Raw genomic sequence first — 19,812 nt, forward strand, 5'->3', positions numbered from 1 at the left:
TTCATTCCCCCCGAGGACTTTCTTAGCGAGGGGTCCAATGATTGCGTCAACCGACTCCATTGTGGCTTGACAAACGAGGTTAAGATCGCCCGCGTGCGACCGACAACAGTTGTCGACTGCAAGCGCGGCGATCGGCCACTGCAAGGATTGCGTAACGGCATCACTGCTCTGTATAGGCTTGAAGCTCAAGCTGCTCTGTGCAACCTATTTACTCGTTTGGAATGTGATGTGAGCGACCGGTGGTGGATTATGACGACCCGGCCCCTGACCGTGCTGGACATCCTCACGGCAGATTATTGGGATGCCAAAGATGGCGATGACAAAGTCCTCTTTCGCAAAGAGGGTACTGGCGAAGTAAGTTATTACCATGTAACTATCAATAATTTCCTTTCTTCTCATGTCCACAGTTATGGCACTTTGTTGAGGAAACGCCCCTCACAGTCGAATTCAACTGGCGAATGCTAGACCCGGCATGTCTCGACGAGAAGACAACCAAAGGGAGCAAGCTAGTATCAAAGCTCACGATTGCGATCAACATTAAATACCATGATGAACTTCAGATTGGAGAATCCGCATCGTCAGATCACAGTTCCGATCGGATCTTGAACCAGCGTCAGCTTCATGATGTAGCGTTTGCTCCAAAGACCTTCACTGTTCATCTTGAAAAAGCCATCTCAAAGAAGAGATGCAACGGCGGTCACAGTTTATACACCTATCGCGTCCTTTTCGATAGATCGCCCTATCCGCCTGCGAGCGAATGGAAAAAGCCCGGGCTCGGACGGCAATGTTGGACGAAGCGCGAGTTCTTTAGCATCAAGGTCAAGCCTGGGTATTCCGGGACATGGATAGGCATTAAACATCACCTCAGGTAAGTCTTTCCAGAATACAAATCTCTTCAGATCTTCGACGTTGGAGGCCAGGCAGGAGACGAAGATGGCTCGGCTGTTCCTCGGAATCCTTGCTCCTTGCATAAAGAAAGGTTCACCCCTGCCTGTGCTTTCAGGCGACCAACCGGACGCGAATTTAGCGGACAAGGCTGAGCGAAATACTTCCCTCCTGCCCAAATTTAGGTCGCATATTTGCACGTATATCATGTCTGTATTTATGGTGCTGTTGGTCATTGCCGGTGTCGTTGCAGGAGTTCTCACTTCTTCGCACTCGCTTCCCAAGTCGGCTATTATTGACCTGGGGTACGCGCGCTACCAAGGGAGCTCATTGTACAATGACGTGGATCAGTATCTGGGCATGCGATTCGCAAAGCCGCCCCCTAGATGACCTTCGTTTTAGAGCGCCAGAAGACCCGGAAGAGTCTTCCGATGTGGAAGATGTATCCAAAGTAAAATATTCACTTTCTATCCCTTCCTTTTTGTCCCTCGTCCTTGTTGATGCACATGTTTGCTAACTGAGGGATAGTTTGGCCCCATTTGTGTCGGTGTAGGGCAGTCGGTCAGCGATTCAAAAGCCGAAGACTGCTTGTTCATCAACGTCTTCAAACCCAAACATGCGTCGTCAAATTCCAGTCTGCCCGTGTGGTTCTTCATCCAGGGAGGTGGATATGCCGACAATTCCAACGAAAATTACAACGGGAGTAAGGTCGTGGAGAACTCTGGGCAAGACATCGTCTTTGTGAACTTCAATTACCGCGTCGGGGTCCTCGGGTTTCTTGCCAGTGAAGAGGTTCGTCAGAATGGCGATCTCAACGCCGGCCTGCTCGACCAGCGAAAGGCACTTCTCTGGGTTCAGAAGTATATTCATCTTTTCGGTGGAAACCCCGATCATGTGGTTATCCATGGCGCGTCCGCCGGTGCTGGGTCAGTCGCGCTTCATCTAGCTGCGTACGGTGGTGAGAATAAGAATCTGTTCATTGGCGCAGTGGCCGAATCCACCTTCTGGCCAACGCAGCGAACGGTCGCAGATATGGAATTTCAGTATAAGCGCTTTGCGAAACAGCTCGACTGTGACAGTTCGGATGATGTCCTTTCTTGCCTCCGATCGGCCGATATCGACAGCATCCAGAAATACGACGTCGTATCGCCATTTCCTAATGGAGGCGATACCCCGGCACCACTATGGTATTTCCTGCCTGTTTACGATGGCGGCATTGTCAGTGATTACCTCTATAGCTCTTTCAAGCAGGGCAAAATTATCCATGTTCCACTGATCGTTACGGATGAAACCAACGAAGGCACATACTTTGGGTACAATGCGACCAGTGCAGACGAAGTGTCGCAGTTCATGAAGAACAATTATCCGAAGCTCAATGACACTCAACTGAATGCCATCAACAAAGCCTACCCATTGATGGATCCTCTTCCCAAGCATGCGGCATATTTTCCCTCTGCCGCTGCTGCATATGGCGATTCGACATTCACCTGCCCCGGGAACATGATGACAGCTAGCATGTCGAAGCATTTCTCATTTGAGAAGGTCTGGAACTATCGTTTCAATGTGCAAGATCAAACGGAGATCAGTGAAGGCAAAGGTGTTCCTCATGTCTTCGATCTAGCTGCCATCTTTGGCCTGGGACAAACCAATGCGCCTTCATTATCTTTCGCAAACACCAACTCACAAATTGTCCCCATCACCATGGACTACTACCTCAGCTTCATCAAGACGCTGAATCCAAACACTTTGCGAAACCAAGATGCGCCCGAGTGGGATAATTGGGGAAATGGCACCGGACAAAGGTTGAAGCTCCAGACCAACAAAACTGAGATGGAAATGGTTCCCCAGTTACAAATTGAAAGATGTGCGATGTGGAAGAGTTTTTCAGATATCCTGGAGCACTGAAAGTGTGACATGTCAATTTCGGGGTTCACAGCCAGTTTTGTGTCACCTTGGTGGTCTTGAACCCAATGCTCTATAGCAAGCAGGTCTTTTAAGAACAGCTGTAATTATCCATTGCCATTGCCATTACCATTGCCATAATCATTATCATTAAAATTCATTTTCAAGGCACCTCAGCTACCCCAGATATATCCATGCAGAGCAGTAGCATCCTGTTTCCTAAGTTCTGCCCTCATCACCTACATGCTATAGGTCCAACCCCTCTCCACCTGACCCCGACAACCCATCATCGCCCGCTGATTTGATTCCGGACGCCTCCGCAGGGCTTCTCCGCGAAAACAAGTGACAAAGTGAGGGGTAGTGACGGCAAATCTTCTTCGATTCAAATCTGGGGAAGCTCCACAGCTCCACTTTCATCATGACTTGAACTCACGTTTTTTCAACCCATGCTATGAAGCTCTTTTTGTCGCATACATACCTTCAGAATAAGATCTACCTTGACTTTTGGGTAGACCTTTTGTGAATATGAAACCAAATAATCTACCTCTCTTCCCCACCCTAGCTGTTGAACTTGTTGAACTCATCGCCGATCACGCAGAAAGTCAGAGCTTACTCGCCCTCCGCCTTGTCTGTCGCGACCTCCAAAAGAAGACATTCCATCACTTCGCACGCAGGTTCTTCTCGTCAATAAAAACCGACTTATCAGAAGAAAGTCTCGTTCGGATCAACGCGCTTTCACAAAATGCAGCTTTACGACCATACATTCATGGCCTGGCATTCATGCTTCAGAATGGTGTCGGTCGCGGCCTTGTTTGGGATCGCCATCCTTGGGGTCCACTGTCCGCTCCGTTAGAAGTTGATGAAATACGCCATCTGCGAGATAACTTGGTCAAGTACCTCACCAACTGTCGCTCGTTCTACATTTTCTGTCGATATCCCGAGGGTCACCCAGACATGAGCCACGTCACTGTCACAGATGCAGTCGCAGTGTTCTTCGCGCTGGTCGTGGATGCCCGACTGCCTGTCTCATCATTTCACCTCATCTACGCAAATAAGCATTCACGGACATTGATTATGGATATGCGGCGAATACCGAAGATGCTCTACAGACAGCCGCAGTTCAAAATTGTCTGGTCAAATTTGCAAAAACTATCGCTGGAACAATATCTTACCCTGGACAACTTTGGATTTTTACTTGAACTGGTACTCAGCGCTCCAAACCTCACGACTCTCCTATTAAATTTAGGGTCTCAGGATCTGGCGTGTGAGTTCATGCATGAACTTGCCGAAACAGCCGCATTCCCTAAGTTGCAAGAACTGGCTCTATTCAGGACTTCCATCAGAGCACCAGATCTGATGAGAATTCTCGGCGGGTTGCGAGGGAATCTTACGGCGCTTACCTTATACCATGTGTCCCTGCCGGACAATAACTGGACTGCCGTTCTGAAACAACTAAGTCAAGGCTTTACTACGCTGAAGACAATCTCGCTTTACTATCTATGGGCGACCGATCCGACAAAGGAACTTCTTGCATTCCCAGATATCCATAAATCACCTGCTTTGTCCGATATGCCAGGTCGAAGCTTACACACGTTTTACTCGGAGGATCTGAAAAGCCCTTCTGTTCTTGGAATCGAATATTCCGGGACGAAGATGTCCCAAATCTTAAGCTTGCTGCAGAACACAACTCTTCCCACCTGATTTTGTTACGATATTAACGACTGCCATTGTATGACTCGCGTTGTATTGCACTGGATTGAGTTCATAGGGGTTGGTTGGGAATTCAATTCGATACTCTAACCCTATTCCAGCCCCTTTTTTACGCTGTTTATTAATGAACATGACTTTGCAACAGACTAATGAATTAATTAAAATTAATGCATTTTTCCCCGTATTCTATTTTGCTTGCTATTTTGCTCGGCAGTCTACATGATTCGAATTTGACAAAAGTACATCGGGTAAAAGAGACATTTCGGGAAGGAATTTTCGTGTTTTGATCTTGCCATGGTCCGACTCTTCGCGCGAATTCTACCACTCCTCTACGTAGCTCTATTTGAATCCCTGTTAGGGTGCTGTCACTTACCCGAATAATACACTGTCCCGCATCATGGGTGGAGCATAGTAGCATGACTAGAACTTTGATCCGCTGCCTGTGAACTTCCGGCCAATAAGCTGTTGTGAGTCTCCGAGCTAGTCCTCGAGCTAGATCCTTAGGTCTTTGTTCCAACAAATGTCAAACAATTGACCCAGCCTAGTCTGGACATTTTCGGATGCTCCCAGCCGAGCCTAGTTGTAGTTTCAGGGGGGGCCCCGTCCGGCCGCTCTTCCGTCCCACACTTTGCTATTTGTTTCCTCCCACTCCCACTCGGACGCAATTCCATTAACCTTCAAAATGGAAGATGATATTGCTGTTGTATGTGGTCATCTATAATTACCATTTTAGAGCCGAATCTCACACTGCCAGGACCCCGATTACTATATTTTAAATGAAGATCATAGTCCAGAAGATTTCAATTCGTGGGTTTCAACCAGAATTTTGGTTGACACGTCGCACTAACATTCAATCAGTGAGACCACTTCTCTTGCTTCGGAAATTTCCAAAGGCCGGATTGAGAATGGCCGGAGGTTGGTTTTAGCATTCACATCGTCTAGAAGCTTCTATATTGAGACGGTAGCAGATATCAATCCATGAAGGAGAATGACTATTGGTAAGTACTACGTCGATACTCCTCGGGAGATTTGACAAATAATTATTCACCTTATGACAGGAGCCCTGCCGATGAACAACAATTTGAGTCCTTGGAAAATGGGTAAATCAAACACTCATCCGTCCCAGCTCACATTTATTCTTTATTGACAAGTTCAGGCATATACTGTGCCTAGTTCTAGATCACCACCAGAAGAATCCGCTGCACCGAGCACCCATCAGCAGTAGTCCTAAGGTCATCCTAATCATGCATCTCTTATTGCATATAAACTGACTCGGTCAACAGCATATTCTCGATATCGGCACAGGTAGAGGATCATGGGTAATGTAGGTCAAACATCATATATCGCATGACCAATGGGACAAATCTAACCATATCTTCAACAGTGACATGGCAGATAGCTATCCGTCAGGTAATTATTCATTTTTTCCTGGAGAATTGAATGCCCAAATCTAACGGATATAGCAACCGTTCGCGGCGTCGATATCTTTCCTCCGCCTGTCTCCTGGATGCCCCCAAACTGCGTCTTTGAGGTCGACGACATTCTCCGCGAATGGACATGGAGAAAACCATTTGATTACATTCATATTCGTATCCTTTTGGGTGCATTTGACGATGCTGGTTGGTCCCTGGCATATGATCGCTGCTACAAGTAAACCCTATCTCCATTCCGCCCTCATAATAACTAGTACAATATGTACTAACATCATCCCAGGGGCCTTGAGCCTGGCGGTTGGATTGAGCAAGTGGAGTTCGACATCAATTTGCACAGCGAAGACGGATCTCTGAAACCAGAACATCATCTCTCCAGCTGGGGGAAGAACATGATTGCGTGCGGTCAGCGGGCTGGCCGCCCTCTCACAACGCAGAGTACCATGAAAGCTGCCATCGAAAAGGCAGGTTTTGTTGATGTGCACGAGCACGTTTACAAAGTACCCCTGGGCCCGTGGGCTAAAAATGATCTCCTTAAGGAAGCGGGGCGAGTCAATTATTTGGTTTGGACATCTGGTTTGGAAGGTTATGCCATGTGGCTTCTCACTAAATTTGGAGCCCCGGAGCCGTGGACTAAGGAGGAGGTTCATGTGTTTCTTGCTAGTGTCCGGAAGGAATTGTCGGATCCGAGTATCCATGCATATCAATATGTGTATGTTTGGATTTCCCTCTTATACATTCTAGTGCTAACAGGATACAGTCGACGGGTGTGGGCACGCAAACCGACAGAGGAGGATTCGAAAGCGAAGGGAGAAACGAAGACACCGGAAGTGGATATTAAGGTTGAAAAATAGCCAGATTGGCCATTGCTGTGAGCTTAAATGGTACTCGCGAATTCAGGTTTCCAGCCATTTTTATTTAGAACATGTGGAAAGAGAGAGAGAGAGAGAGAGAGGGAGAGAGGGAGAGAGAGAGAGAGAAAGTGTGTGTGTGTGTGTGTGTGTGTGTGTGTGTGTGTGTGAAAGAGAAAGCTCTGAAGTTAGCGAGATCTGATGAATTCATTTTAATATAGCGTTTGTACGGATTACTCATAGTACAGTGTTGCTTGTTGTTGATAGCCTCTAAATTACAAAAGTCACCTCAAATTGACACCCTCGCACTAAAAAAAACATAAGGACAAATGATTACCCATAGAAATGATGGCTACTGCATTTCATTGTCCTTATAGCTTCGGTCGTGGACTTGACGCAGCTGAGGCAATTTGTTCGATAGCAATTGCCAACTGTTTTCTCTCGGATTCGAGTCGAGGAAAATCGTGGCCCGCAGTATGCTCAAATATGACTCTCTCTCGTGGCTCACAGAAAGATCCAGCCAGGAATGCACATCTTTTTAGCACATCTGAATCATCAACTGCGCGAACATGCAGGGTCGGAATACGCAAGCGCGCTTCATACCATTCCGGTCGCAATCCACATGGGATTTCCAGAGGTTCGCGATCTAAAAACCACTTGCGCGAGTGCCTATTTACTTTTTCCATTTCGTCCAGAACACCCACAATCGCCGACATCGTGGTACGAGCTGGGTCTGGAAGAAGGTCGATTTGATCGTCCTTTGAGGAGCGGAGTCTACTCTGGTTCTCCGGAGAAAGGTCACCAAAGACGAATTGACAATATGCGCTAGTTGTTGCAAGAGGTGGGACTGGCGAACAGAATACCGCGAACTGGATTGGTAGAGGTTTACTCGGAGACTTGGCAATCTGTTCCAGGAGGTAGGCTAGCAAAACGGAGGCACCTTGGCTGAAGCCCAGAACTCCATCGAATGGGCCTTGCTCGTTGAAGGTTTTGTGGACTAGATCATGTGCTAGCTTCATGCTAGAAGCTTTGAAATCCCTCGAGTAGCAAAAATATGGACCCGGGTATTTTGATGAGCCTGATTTATGTGTTAGCGGCTTCTACTTTATGCTTAATCTGATAGGCATCGTAAGTTCAATATTTACCTGGTGCCGGAGGACATATCTCGTTTCCCTGCAAATAGTATAATTCCCAGCTGAGATCAGAACGTTGCAGAATTTGCGATATCTTGTGCTTCATTATCTCCGAGTTATTCCCAAGTCCATGAAGGCAGAGAATTCGCATCTTTTCGGGATTTTCGTTTTGTTTATATCGTGCGGTTCGATCAACATAAGAATAAAACCTACTTCGATCAGGGCTCCTCGAATAATTAGAGCAAAACGCACATCTCATAGGGAAAAAATAAATACTCAACCCGTGTATTTTGCTGTCTGAGGCTATGATGCGCCATGTTTGCCATGCGGCCTCTGTGAAACCCACCCGGCATGAACTGTGGGAATTGAAGCCCACGCAAGAAAGGTACGTGTCAGTTTTCGGGCGCCAAGAAACCGCGGTTATTGGGTCAAAGTACATCAACATGCATGTTGCTACATATCGTCACATCAGAACCAAGCATTATTGCCGAAGTCGAGTCATGCATTCATTTGGTCCAAAACTATGCGTTCAAATTATTTGCAAAGCAAAAAAGAAAGCACCTGAGCATCACCTATTTCCGAGGCCTAGTGTTCAGAATAAATGCAAGATAGTATAATATATAAGCGAAATTCTTCCATCGATTACTCGATCATTTGCCCCTGAGGGTTTGTTTCTCGACATTTCGTCCCGAAAGCTCCAATTTCCACAAGTGGAAATCGCCTTGGAATTGAAGAGCAAGGCTGATCGTCTCATGCGGCCACAAGGTGATGTAATTGTCAGACCAGATGATCGGGGCGATCTCTTTGCCATTGGTGTCGACCGCATTCAAGTGCATGAATACCGCGGGGACTTTAGACTTGTTCTCCAGTTCGATCACCCTATGAGTCCATCCGTTCTGACCCTTGACTTTGGAGCTCTTGACGTTCATCTTGACGGTGGCGGGTGCCAATGATTCCAGCTTGGTGAGGTCTGCATATTCAGTCACAGGGGTGTGATACCATGTCGAGTTTGACCAATCCAATACATCAGGCTTATGCGAAAGCCAGTATACGTTGCGACTAAGCTCGTGCTTTCCTTTGGCATCTTTCAGAACAAGCCTCAAGAATGCCACGCCCTTGATCTTGCCAATACCACTCACCGGGTGAAGTTGTTTGGAAGTGGTAGGCAACGTAAGGGGTTTCAACTTGGTGCTGGAAATCTTTTTCCCATCCGCATCAATCAAATCGACGAAAACCTGACGATCGCCTTCGTCCTTGATCGAGTGGTTGATGAGCCAAACGCTTTCGGTCTCATAGTCGTATGCAACATGTTCCATGCGAGATCCGACCTTTGTCCCATAATATGATCCCATTGGATTCAGGTAGTAATCAAAGAGCTGCCAGTGCAAGTTAGGCCATGCACTATTCAACATCCAGTAAATTGCACCGGTCGCAGGGCGTGAAGCATTTTGGTGAGCAGAGTAGGCTTCAAATTGGGCACGAGTGGCTTCGTAGTCTGCCATTTGGCACTTCAAGACGTAGTCCTCTAGGCTTTTTGGCCTGCCATAGCGACTGTAAATTCCTCGGTTGTATATTTTTCGAGTGTAAAAAGACGAAATCTTGCTTGACATATGGTATAATCCCTCATCGGGTTCGGTCCAAAGAGTATTCAGTTCGTCGTTCGTCATGAATCTTTTCAGGGTTCCCATCTCAGGTGTACCGACTCCCGCACCCAGCTCAGAGCCAAAACCAAAGCCAGCCCCTAATTTGTCTGCATACCAGTAATTCGGGGGAACCCAGTCGTAGGGGCCATCCATTTTCATTCCTGATGGGCCGAGATCATCTGGGTATCCACGTTTGCTCGCTGATGCAATAACGGGATTGCGCCAGTCCATCTGCGACAAAGCATCATTGTATACTTTTGTTGCTCGGTCATTGGGCCAAAAATCTGAGCCTACCAAAAATCCAAGCATAGAGGGATGTGGTTGCATCATCTCAGCTTCGTGAAGCATTGCTGCTCCAGCGATTTTATAGTCAGTGTCTTCCCACTTGAATCCAGTGCCATCGTCGTTGTACTAAATTAAGATTAGTAAATGAAATTCTAGTTCGTCAAGATGTAAACTCACCTCCCAGCCTTCCCATTTGGTACAGCATTCCCAGCCCGCCAGGATCATCATTCCCATCCGGTCAGCTAACTCATAAAGCTCCGGATGCTCCTGTTTTCCTTCCAGGCGTACGGTGTTTAGGCCCATGTCAAGCATATACTGAAAAAAGGTCCGGATCCGGTTTTCATCGTACCGCAAGAAAATATCAGGCCCGTAGCCTGCTCCTAGAACCTCGAATGGATGCCCATTCACAGTGAATGCGGTATCATTGTGTGAATTGACAGATGAGTCGGTGCTTCTGATTCCAAATTTGACAGAACGAGAGCGATCTGAAATATTTTGGCTATCGTCATCGATGAACATGGTAGCGTGGGCTGAGTACAGAGGCTGTGAGCCCCAACTTGCAGGCCACCAGATATGAGGGTTTCTAACGCCGACCCTAATAGATGCCTTCAATTTCTTACCAGGCATTAGACGGAAGTTTCGAACAAATTGGATTGGTTCGCCGCTGTTCGGCGGTTCTATGGTGCCCTCGAGAGTAACACGAACGATTCTCGACTCTCGATTAATTAAGTCAGTCGTCAATGTAATGTTCACCTGTTCCTTTTCACTTGTATTCATGGGATCCTTGAAATCCGTATTAACTCGAAATGGAGACATGGAGACTGCGCCAGTTTGAGAGATCTCGACATTACGCCAAACGCCCGTGCCATTATCTGCAGGCCGGGGATTCCAGTCTTCGAAGCTCTGTGCAAAGTCCCGATCATAGTTCGTGGGGTATGCACGGATGAGAAGACAGTTGTTCCCTTCCCGAATATGGGCTGTTATGTTGTAATTATGTCCACCATATGAACCTTGCTGCTCCTCTTTGGATGCGACGGGTGCACCGTTCATGTAGATATCAGCTTTCGAGGTGATTCCGTGAGTGATCAAATCGAAATATTGATTTTCAGATGGGTTTACTGTAAACTCTTCTCGGTACAGCCATGGTTGTCGGAAGATCTCTCTGACTCCGACATTCTCCATATTGTTGGAAAAGAACAAATGCGTGTCGTTATACATGCCATTCTCGACGAGGCCGGCCATGACTGTTCCACGCGATGTGACGCGATACCAATGAGTGGTGTTGAGTCCTGGCTTTGATAGCATGGCCATGTCATCCGGGACACGCATGACTGACTGGAGATGCCATCCTGGAATAATTGCCGTGTCGCCCGCCTTCGAAACCAGAGGATCCGCCACTGCCACTGCATTTAGGCTGCATAGAGTCGCGACAAAGGCTGCAAGCCCCTGTTTGAGTGACAAACGCATCTTTTCTTTCAGATTTGGTCGACTCAGACGCTCACTTTCCACTCTTTCCTAAGCATGCAGTTTGAACTCATAAATATTGTCGCCGTTGAGTCCCTCTGTGGGGTAAAGGAAACTCTCGAAGTTGCACTGCATTGCGATCGGACGGGGGTATTCACAACCGTGGTAGATTAACAGGGTATATCGTGGTTTATGCTCAGGTGGTTGCACAATCTCGCCCATATTAGGTTAGAAATGTCTGTTTTGTTGTCGGCGATTCCGGGAAAGTTGGAGGTTTCCCCGGTTGAGCTTGTGATGAACCACGAATTTCCTATTCGAGACAGTGGGTAAGCTCTTGGCAGGTACTTTCGATAGGGTGCAGTTTGAGTGTCGAGTGGTATTCATGACATACAGTAAAAACCATTATTAGTCGCTCAATCCAACTATAGCCAGTCGAAGAAGATTACCTCGGCAACTTCAAGTTTGTAAGATACTCACGGGTCATTGGCTCTGTATTTTTTTCCCCTTCTTGTTCACGACTGATGAGTGGTGAATTTAATATTTCCTTTTAGATGGTAAAACCATCGCTCGGACTAAATTCAATTAAACTGGTGGGAAACTCGGAATTTAAGGGTACAAACTAGTAGCAGATCAAACACGTCGCTTTAGATCGGTTTGCACACTGAATGGAGTGAATCAATTCTGACGACTCATAATATTGAATATCATATGATGATAAGGATTGGGAGTTACTAGTAGTTGTGTACTGGACAAATGGTCATACCCATCCTTCTATAAAATACTAACTACCGCTCCCCAGTTTTGACTTCTCTCCACCAACATCAACGTCAACATCATCCGTCAAATCTCATCCCCCTTAAGCATATCTCACCCCAACTTCCCAAACAAATCACCTACATCCTTACAATTGTCTTGTTCCTTCTCCCCTTCAAAGACAGCCCCTGGAAGTCTGAAAGGGTTGGAAGAGAGCAAGGGCCCTGGCCTGACCATTCTCTCCCTTCCGGAAAGGGATGGTCGTTACAACATCGGAATGCGTCGACTGTGCATCGTCGGTTTCGGCCAGGAACCACCTGGCCACAGTGGACCTGAGCGATAAATCGCCCCATTAATCACTCTTATCGACTCCATCGAATGCTTGCGCGCGATTCCTGACAGGCCCGCCCGCATTCCCTGTCGACCCTCATCGTGGAGACCGCCCGGCCAGAACCATGGGAGCCACGATACAATGACAGTCCCGATGTTGCAATTCATGAGAGTCCTTCACCTGGTTTCGGTGAGCGCAATACTCTTGCTCTATGTCAGACGCTTCATGCGGCCGAGCGTGGTGCTCCAAGTACCCTACCTCCCTACCAGGGAGCCGTCGTGATTCGAGGGATGCCCGCCTTGTTTCCATACCAGCTCCTAGTGTTGTTGGAATGCGGCCACTCGATCCGCGCGGCCCTATTGCTGTCTAGTCCATTCCCTCCGTGCTTTCTCTCAACTCGCTTTTCCCGCTGGATGTTTCTGCCAGCTGAATAGCATCATCTTCAGTTGTTACGGGATGTGAGATAAAGGAGTGACTACACAGCGACTCATCAATCACAGAATAATCGCTTTTATACTCGATAAATTTCACTTGTTACAATATACGGATGGCGGGCCATACCACTCAGCTCTCATGGTCGGGCCTTCTTGCCTTGGGCTTGGCCGGCTTCTCATCGGTCCAAGCTCTGGACCTGGATGCGAGTAATGATCGTAAGTCAATCAATTAGCTTGCTACTCTATCTTTCTTCGTCATCCGCAACTAACACTTCGAAGAGTCCGTCAAGAAAGCAGCAAAGATTGTCGCGACCGATATGATGAGCTACTACACCGGTTATCGACCCGGCGACAACCCCGGCAACTTGCCCGATCCTTACTACTGGTGGGAAGCTGGTGCGATGTTCAACGCCATCATCGATTACTGGTTTGTGACCGGCGACGACCAATGGAACGAGTGGACCACCCAGGGTCTTTTATGGCAGGCTGGCGACAATGCTGCGTTTATGCCGAACAACCAAACTAAGACTGAAGGAAACGATGATCAGGCTTTCTGGGGATTCACAGCCATGTCTGCCGCGGAACGAAACTTTCCAAATCCTCCGGATGACCAGCCGGGCTGGCTGGAAATGGCTCAAGCAACTTTCAACACGCAGGCTCCACGGTGGGACGACTCTTCTTGCGGCGGAGGATTGCGATGGCAGATATTCACATGGAATAACGGATACAACTACAAGAATACTATTTCGACCGGTGGATTCTTCAACCTTGCTGCCCGTCTTGCGAGATATACCGGCAACCAAACTTACGCCGATTGGGCTGAAAGGGCATGGGATTGGACTTACAATGTCGGCTTCATGACGCACGAGTATCACTTCTGGGACGGCGCAAGTGATTTGAGCAACTGCACCGATATGAACAAGATTGAGTGGACCTATAACGCTGGTGTCTTTCTGCTGGGTGCAGCCAACATGTATAACCTGGTGAGTCTTAATCCCAATCAGTCTAAGACTGGAAGAATAAATCTGACAAGCTCCGCAGACAGAGGACCAGAAATGGAAGGAAAGAACGCAAAAGGTTCTCGATGCGACCGATGTCTTCTTTCAAAAGGACATTATGTATGAACGCGCTTGCGAAACAGTGAATACATGCATGGTGGACCAACGTTCATTCAAAGGCTATCTTGCCCGGTGGATGGCAGCTACTACTCAAATGGCTCCATTTACCTTCGATCAAATCATGCCCAAACTCAAGGCCACTGCAGAAGCAGCAGCTAAGACATGTACTGGCGGACCTAAGGGAAGTTCATGTGGAATGAAGTGGACTGAAAAGAAGTGGGACAACACGAGAGATTTCGGCCAACAGATGGCAGCTCTGGAGGTCATCCAGGCTAATCTCGTTACACGCGTCGCTGCTCCAGTTACAGACCACGATGGCGGTACCAGTAAAGGTGATCCTAGTGCTGGTGGTAAGCCAGAACAACCGAAGCCTGGCTCTTTGATGCGTGATATCACGACGGCAGACCGTGCCGGTGCCGGCATTTTGACAGCCATGATGATGGTCGCCATCGGCGGCTCGGCTGGATGGTTATGCTGGGATTAGGATGTCGTGCCTCTTCTCCTTTCTCTCATGCTCTGGTTTTCTGTTCTATTCTTTCCGGCGTTGACTATTATTTTCCATTGGGTCGGCGTACATGGCGTTTTGTGAATATCTTTTCTTCTCAGCATACGTCTCAGTCAACTAGTTTTGCAATCCATCTTTGATTGATAGAATGACGTCTGTGGTGCAATTCTGCAGTCTTCAAGAGCCGTACCAATCGGCGAAACTCTGGAAACTATTTCAATCCAGCTAGCTCACCCACGCCCTTCTGCCCCTCTTAACCACGATACCCTCGGTTGTGAGCTTTAACCATTGGCTCCCCACATCCTCGATGCGGGGAAAACTGGGGCCTTCGTGAGTATAGTTCTTGGCTAGGAACGGGATATGCTACCAAAGAGTGTAACGGACCGCTGGAGCTGCCGATCCACCCCTAAATCTGATTGCAACTTCCCTGACTATATCATTACGCACTCCACATCGTAATAAAATTGAGTTCGGCACCACGTCGGAAGCTCTTCAACCCGCGACCCTGCCTGCCTCGACAGGCCGACAATTGCCCGACGAAATTCGTGATGTGTGGGGGTAACGCACCCGGAAGTCCCGAAGAAAAGATATTAATATAAGGAGCTCTGTCGATGCGAGTCCTGTAGAAATTGATTGTTCCACTAGCAACCATGTGGGCCACATTCCTGGGAATCGCGGGGCTTGCAGCGGCCGTTGAGGCCCAAGAGGTCTTTCATACAACGAAGGGTCACTCAGCTCGACCTCAATGCGCGCATGCTACTACTTCGCCGAGCTATTACTTCCAGCCATTTTCGTTCACTCTCAATGAGACTGTTCGGTGAGTACTCCAGTCTAGGCCGACGATGACGCGAGCTTACAACTTCAAGATATGCAACATCTATGCCTTCGCCTACCACGACCAAGACATATGCGCCAGCTTACACAGATGCAGTCAAGCATTTTACTTCCCTGTCAACAACCACCTGGGGCAATTGGTTACCTGGGCAGACTGTCATCAGTGCAACTGATACGGATGATCCTTTTGGACAGGCTGCATGGTCATCCATGTGGCAGGAAGCTGATCTGAAAAATTACGTGAGTCCGTGGATTCTGTGCTCTCAGCTTAACCCAACTAACATCGCCGTTTAGACAGCGACTGGCATGTACTCAACGACTGTCAGCCCCACGCCTGTTCCAACCAGCGAGCTTGTCCTCCCCCCAAGTGACTACTTCGGACCTACCGATTGCTATAGCTTTCCCGATGACTTTGTATTTGGCGTTGCTGGCAGCGCTGCCCAGATTGAAGGCGCTATTAGTCTTGAAGGGCGGTCTCCTAGTCTACTGGAGAAGTTAATCTCGGATGACAGACCCAAGGACTACGTCACGAACGAAAACTATTATCTTTACAAGCAGGATATTCAGCGACTGGCAGCCATGGGCGTGGAATACTACAGCTTCACAATTCCCTGGACTCGCATTTTGCCCTTTGTGCATGCTGGTACTCCCGTCAATCAGCAGGCGATTGACCACTATGACGACCTGATCAATACTGTTTTGGATGCTGGTATGCAGCCCGTGATTACCATGCTTCACTTTGACAGTCCTCTCATGTTCGTCGCGAGTGACAACATCAGTAAGTCTATGTAGTCATCTACTTTAACCTTGACTGGTCCTGACTCTTTCTTTTTCTCAGCGAGACGGCCCGAAATTGGGTACAACAATGCCGGATATCAAAACGAGACCTTCGTCGACGCCTTCGTCAATTACGGCAAGGTTCTTCTCACGCATTATGCCGACCGAGTTCCAATCTGGGTGACTTTCAATGAGCCATTACTCTACGCTTTCAACTTCCAAGGAGTTGACAATGTTGTCCACGCACATGCCCAAGTCTACAAATTCTACCATGATCAACTAAAAGCAAAGGGTAGAATTGGAATCAAGTTCAATGATAATTTCGGAGTTCCGAAGAACCCTGGAAATGCCAGCCATGTCAGCGCTGCTAATCGATTCAACGAGATGCAACTTGGCTTCTTTGGTAATCCAATATTTCGCGGAGAGCAATATCCCAAGTCTATCCTGGACACCATGCCAGGTGCCCGGGCCTTGAATCATTCCGAGCTCGCATACATCAACGGCACTTCCGATTTCTTTGGAATTGATCCGTACACGGCGACTGTGGTTTCGCCGGCTGATGAGGGAATTGATGCTTGTGCGAAGAACACCTCGACTTCAAACTCGCTTTTCCCATATTGCGTTAATCAGGAGACGGAGAACATCTACGGATGGAATATTGGTTATCGCTCAGGTTCGTTTTATTACATTTTTGCCAATTACTGTAACTGCATAAAGACTAACATGATTATTAGAATCCTATGTTTACATCACGCCGACCTACTTCCGGGAATACCTACTCTATCTATGGAACACATTCCGACACCCCGTGTTTGTGTCCGAGTTTGGCTTCCCTGTTTATGGCGAGGCTGACAAAGATCTTCCTGATCAACTGTATGTTTCTTCTACTGGCATTTATTTTCTCTCTTCGCCATCAGTATGTCCATGACCGTTATGATCATGATGCTAATCTATGCCTAGCTTCGACTCTCCCCGGAGTGTTTACTATCTCTCCTTTATGTCTGAGATCCTCAAATCAATCTACGAAGACGGTGTACATGTTATGGGAGCTCTCGCTTGGAGCTTCGTCGATAATTGGGAATTCGGCGACTATTCTGCGCAGTTTGGCATCCAAGTGGTCAATCGGACCACTCAACAACGTCACTACAAGAAGAGTTTCTTCGATCTGGTAGACTTTGTGAAGACCCGACAGGGAAAGAAGGAGTAGTATTAGACCTCATATAGAAGATATGAATCAATATCATTAGCTCTTCTATAGATATTCCCCAAATGTTACGATTGTTGTAGCTGTTGATGTTTTTATACTTCGGACTCGCCAGTTGACCCGGTCCGAGCCTGCACGTGATGGTGCCTTCCCTTCGACGGGCCTCGTCGCGACTTCACAACTTCATAACTCTCCCACGCCCACGCCAAATCCAATCCCGGTCGCATTCGAGCGGCAAATGGACTGCGACAACCGCCAGAATGGCTGATTCATTTACTCTCCCTTTGCGACCAAACCTCGAGAAATCCGACCGTCCAGATACCCTTCCCGTCGAGATCGCCCAGATTAACGAGCAGTGGGGTGGTTTCCGTGATGTCAACGAAGAAGTCTTACTAGCGAAGATCGCTGAAGAAGAGGAACGAGGTGGACCTGTGGAATCCGATGAAGATGGCGACAAGAAAGACATGGACACCACCGAGCGCCGGGAGGAGCTATACAAGCGGCGTGCGGAGATCACCCAATTTGCGATGTATGTCAATATACCAATGAGAGCTACGGCGTAGATTGAAACAGAAGCTAACTATACACTGTTAGGGCCTCCCATATGGAAACTATGTTCGCACTCGACTTCGTATCGTTGTTACTATCCAAGCATGCTCCCCGCCAGGCCGAAACCTCCATGTCCGCATTCCTTAAACAAGTCGCTCCCGTTGGTTCGCTCAATTCCGAAGTCGTCCACCCTCCTCCCAAGCCAGATTCCGTGAATAAAGATATCTCGACGGTCTCGAGGGGCTGGAGGATCCAGAACTTCAACTCCGCCGCCAATAAACTACTTGGCGCGGCCTCCCGGCTTGAAAAGGAAGTCGAGGCAGAGACGAAATACTGGAGCTCGGTCCTAGCGATTAAGGATAAGGGATGGAAGGTCTGCAGACTCCCTCGGGAGAGACAATCTCTGGGCGTGCAATATGGATTTATGGAAGGTAAGATAAGACCTACTCGACGTCTTGGCTCGTCCACCGGCTCTCTCTAACTGAGATATATAGCTACACCAGCTTTCCGCGACCGTGGACTTGCTTCTTTGCGACGTGCTAAAGATGGCAGCTTGGTATTGGACCAGGGGCTGGTTCCCTCAGGCTCACGCTTCGTTCGGGTTCGCGTGAAACGAGGGTCTAGAATTACCGGCTGCACGAAGCCACCCGGAGCTAGCTCCAACGATGCGGATTCTATTGAACAACGTATCCTACAAGCGCGTGATTCCGTCTTCGAGGACGAATTGTTCCATGAGCTCGTTCGCGAAGCCAGGGCTATGGCTAGCTGTGGTGTGACGACGCGACAAAATCTCATTCAGATCCCGGTCGCGGATGACCTTGAAATTTTACTTGATCTGGTAGATGTTAATGATGAGAGCCTCCACGCGGAACAAGACTCATCTCAGGACGACGTTGTTCTTGCAGGCGGTGTTGCTCACTCCATTCGCATACTACTTTCCTTTGCTCATCGTCAAAACCTACACCGACGAACGCAAGTCCCACTGCCCTTGACGCCGAAGAGACGCCCCAATCCTGAATATCATCTTTTGCGCCCTGCGCTCGCATATCTTCAGCATACTTCAGAAGCTCGCTATCTAGAATCATTCATTCGCGATATTGTCAGTACTTTGCGATCCTCGGGCTTCCAAGTTCCCGAATTCACAGCCCAGATGTTTTCCAACTGGAAACTACCTCATCCACGCCCATCGCCAAACGCGCTTGAAGGTCTCATTTCAAGCTCTTTAAAACCAATTGAGTCGGTCTTTCAGGGAAAGCTCCTCACGCCGAATAGTTCCTTTACCGTGAGAATGCGCACCAATATGTCATTCCCTCCTTTTGGCACGCACTACGATGTCTCTTTCAATCTACCATCTGTTCCAGACCTCAAGTCCCCAGGCAATCTAAGTCTGAGAGAGGAGGTTGAAGCTGCCGTGGCCCACCTTCTGTTACTCGATGTTGTCATGAATATCTCATCTGCGCAAGTGGAGGAGAAACCGACAGAACCGGATACCCCAGCCAAACGATGGTGGGATCCTATCTATCCTCATATGGGCGAACTGCTTATTGCCTACGACCATCCCGAAAAGCACAAGAAGATGCGAATTGTCTTATCCCGCGACCAGCTTTCCCTGGAAACTTACCTAGTGCGCTGTATTGACGGGATTGGGATTGGCACAGCGGAAGGACGATCACAACATACAGAAACAAAGACCTGGAATCTCCAACAATCTCTCGGCAGCCCAAACCAACAATCCTCCGCGATGGACTTTGTGATAGCCGAGGCATCGACCTAGCCGATTCAAGATCGGGCCGAAAACTCGCCACCCGAACCTGAGTCCGTTTTCCGCCGACCCACCATAACAACTGGGCTTGTGGTTTAGTGGTATAATACTCCCTTAGCATGGGAGTGGTCCGGGGTTCGATTCCCCGCGAGTCCATTTTTTGCTCTTGCAGCTTCTTCTTTGCTGTCGTGAAGCTTTTTTTTTTGCTCCTGGAGCAATGGGAGGCAGTCCCCGACGAAGGG

The 19,812-nt window shown here is 48.2% G+C and overlaps 8 protein-coding genes across 8 annotated transcripts; 6 read left to right on the forward strand and 2 right to left on the reverse strand.

The window, feature by feature from the left end:
• Positions 1-1,092: 1,092 nt before the first annotated feature.
• On the forward strand, positions 1,093-2,790 carry N7533_000380 (uncharacterized protein; the record flags this gene model as incomplete). The annotated part of the gene is made up of 2 exons (XM_057097030.1): positions 1,093-1,190; positions 1,521-2,790. The coding sequence occupies 2 exons, from the start codon at positions 1,093-1,095 to the stop codon at positions 2,788-2,790; spliced, it is 1,368 nt and encodes a 455-aa protein (XP_056965523.1).
• A 522-nt stretch (positions 2,791-3,312) lies between these two features.
• On the forward strand, positions 3,313-4,488 carry N7533_000381 (uncharacterized protein; the record flags this gene model as incomplete). Its single annotated transcript, XM_057097031.1, has 1 exon — positions 3,313-4,488. The coding sequence occupies one exon, from the start codon at positions 3,313-3,315 to the stop codon at positions 4,486-4,488; it is 1,176 nt and encodes a 391-aa protein (XP_056965524.1).
• Positions 4,489-5,179: 691 nt separating this feature from the next.
• N7533_000382 (class I SAM-dependent methyltransferase) lies at positions 5,180-6,781 on the forward strand (the record flags this gene model as incomplete). Its single annotated transcript, XM_057097032.1, has 11 exons — positions 5,180-5,200; positions 5,252-5,304; positions 5,356-5,412; positions 5,466-5,495; positions 5,556-5,597; positions 5,654-5,729; positions 5,781-5,821; positions 5,882-5,907; positions 5,961-6,147; positions 6,211-6,639; positions 6,688-6,781. 11 exons carry the CDS (start codon positions 5,180-5,182, stop codon positions 6,779-6,781), a joined length of 1,056 nt encoding a protein of 351 aa, XP_056965525.1.
• Positions 6,782-7,149: 368 nt separating this feature from the next.
• On the reverse strand, positions 7,150-8,062 carry N7533_000383 (uncharacterized protein; the record flags this gene model as incomplete). The annotated part of the gene is made up of 2 exons (XM_057097033.1): positions 7,150-7,856; positions 7,924-8,062. 2 exons carry the CDS (start codon positions 8,060-8,062, stop codon positions 7,150-7,152), a joined length of 846 nt encoding a protein of 281 aa, XP_056965526.1.
• Positions 8,063-8,561: 499 nt separating this feature from the next.
• N7533_000384 (putative glycosyl hydrolase) lies at positions 8,562-11,306 on the reverse strand (the record flags this gene model as incomplete). The annotated part of the gene is made up of 2 exons (XM_057097034.1): positions 8,562-9,965; positions 10,017-11,306. The coding sequence occupies 2 exons, from the start codon at positions 11,304-11,306 to the stop codon at positions 8,562-8,564; spliced, it is 2,694 nt and encodes an 897-aa protein (XP_056965527.1).
• A 1,628-nt stretch (positions 11,307-12,934) lies between these two features.
• On the forward strand, positions 12,935-14,423 carry N7533_000385 (glycoside hydrolase family 76 protein; the record flags this gene model as incomplete). The annotated part of the gene is made up of 3 exons (XM_057097035.1): positions 12,935-13,037; positions 13,101-13,804; positions 13,863-14,423. The coding sequence occupies 3 exons, from the start codon at positions 12,935-12,937 to the stop codon at positions 14,421-14,423; spliced, it is 1,368 nt and encodes a 455-aa protein (XP_056965528.1).
• A 900-nt stretch (positions 14,424-15,323) lies between these two features.
• Positions 15,324-17,262, forward strand: N7533_000386 (glycoside hydrolase family 1 protein; the record flags this gene model as incomplete). The annotated part of the gene is made up of 5 exons (XM_057097036.1): positions 15,324-15,518; positions 15,573-16,056; positions 16,117-16,728; positions 16,790-16,928; positions 17,016-17,262. 5 exons carry the CDS (start codon positions 15,324-15,326, stop codon positions 17,260-17,262), a joined length of 1,677 nt encoding a protein of 558 aa, XP_056965529.1.
• Positions 17,263-17,519: 257 nt separating this feature from the next.
• N7533_000387 (mediator of RNA polymerase II transcription subunit 17) lies at positions 17,520-19,582 on the forward strand (the record flags this gene model as incomplete). The annotated part of the gene is made up of 3 exons (XM_057097037.1): positions 17,520-17,788; positions 17,854-18,239; positions 18,303-19,582. The coding sequence occupies 3 exons, from the start codon at positions 17,520-17,522 to the stop codon at positions 19,580-19,582; spliced, it is 1,935 nt and encodes a 644-aa protein (XP_056965530.1).
• Between the last annotated feature and the right edge of the window lie 230 nt (positions 19,583-19,812).

Source organism: Penicillium manginii, assembly GCF_028828005.1.
Source record: "Penicillium manginii strain IBT 31320 chromosome Unknown utg000001l:1.0-3466041.0:1.0-3467806.0, whole genome shotgun sequence".
In the NCBI taxonomy this organism is placed as follows: domain Eukaryota; kingdom Fungi; phylum Ascomycota; class Eurotiomycetes; order Eurotiales; family Aspergillaceae; genus Penicillium; species Penicillium manginii.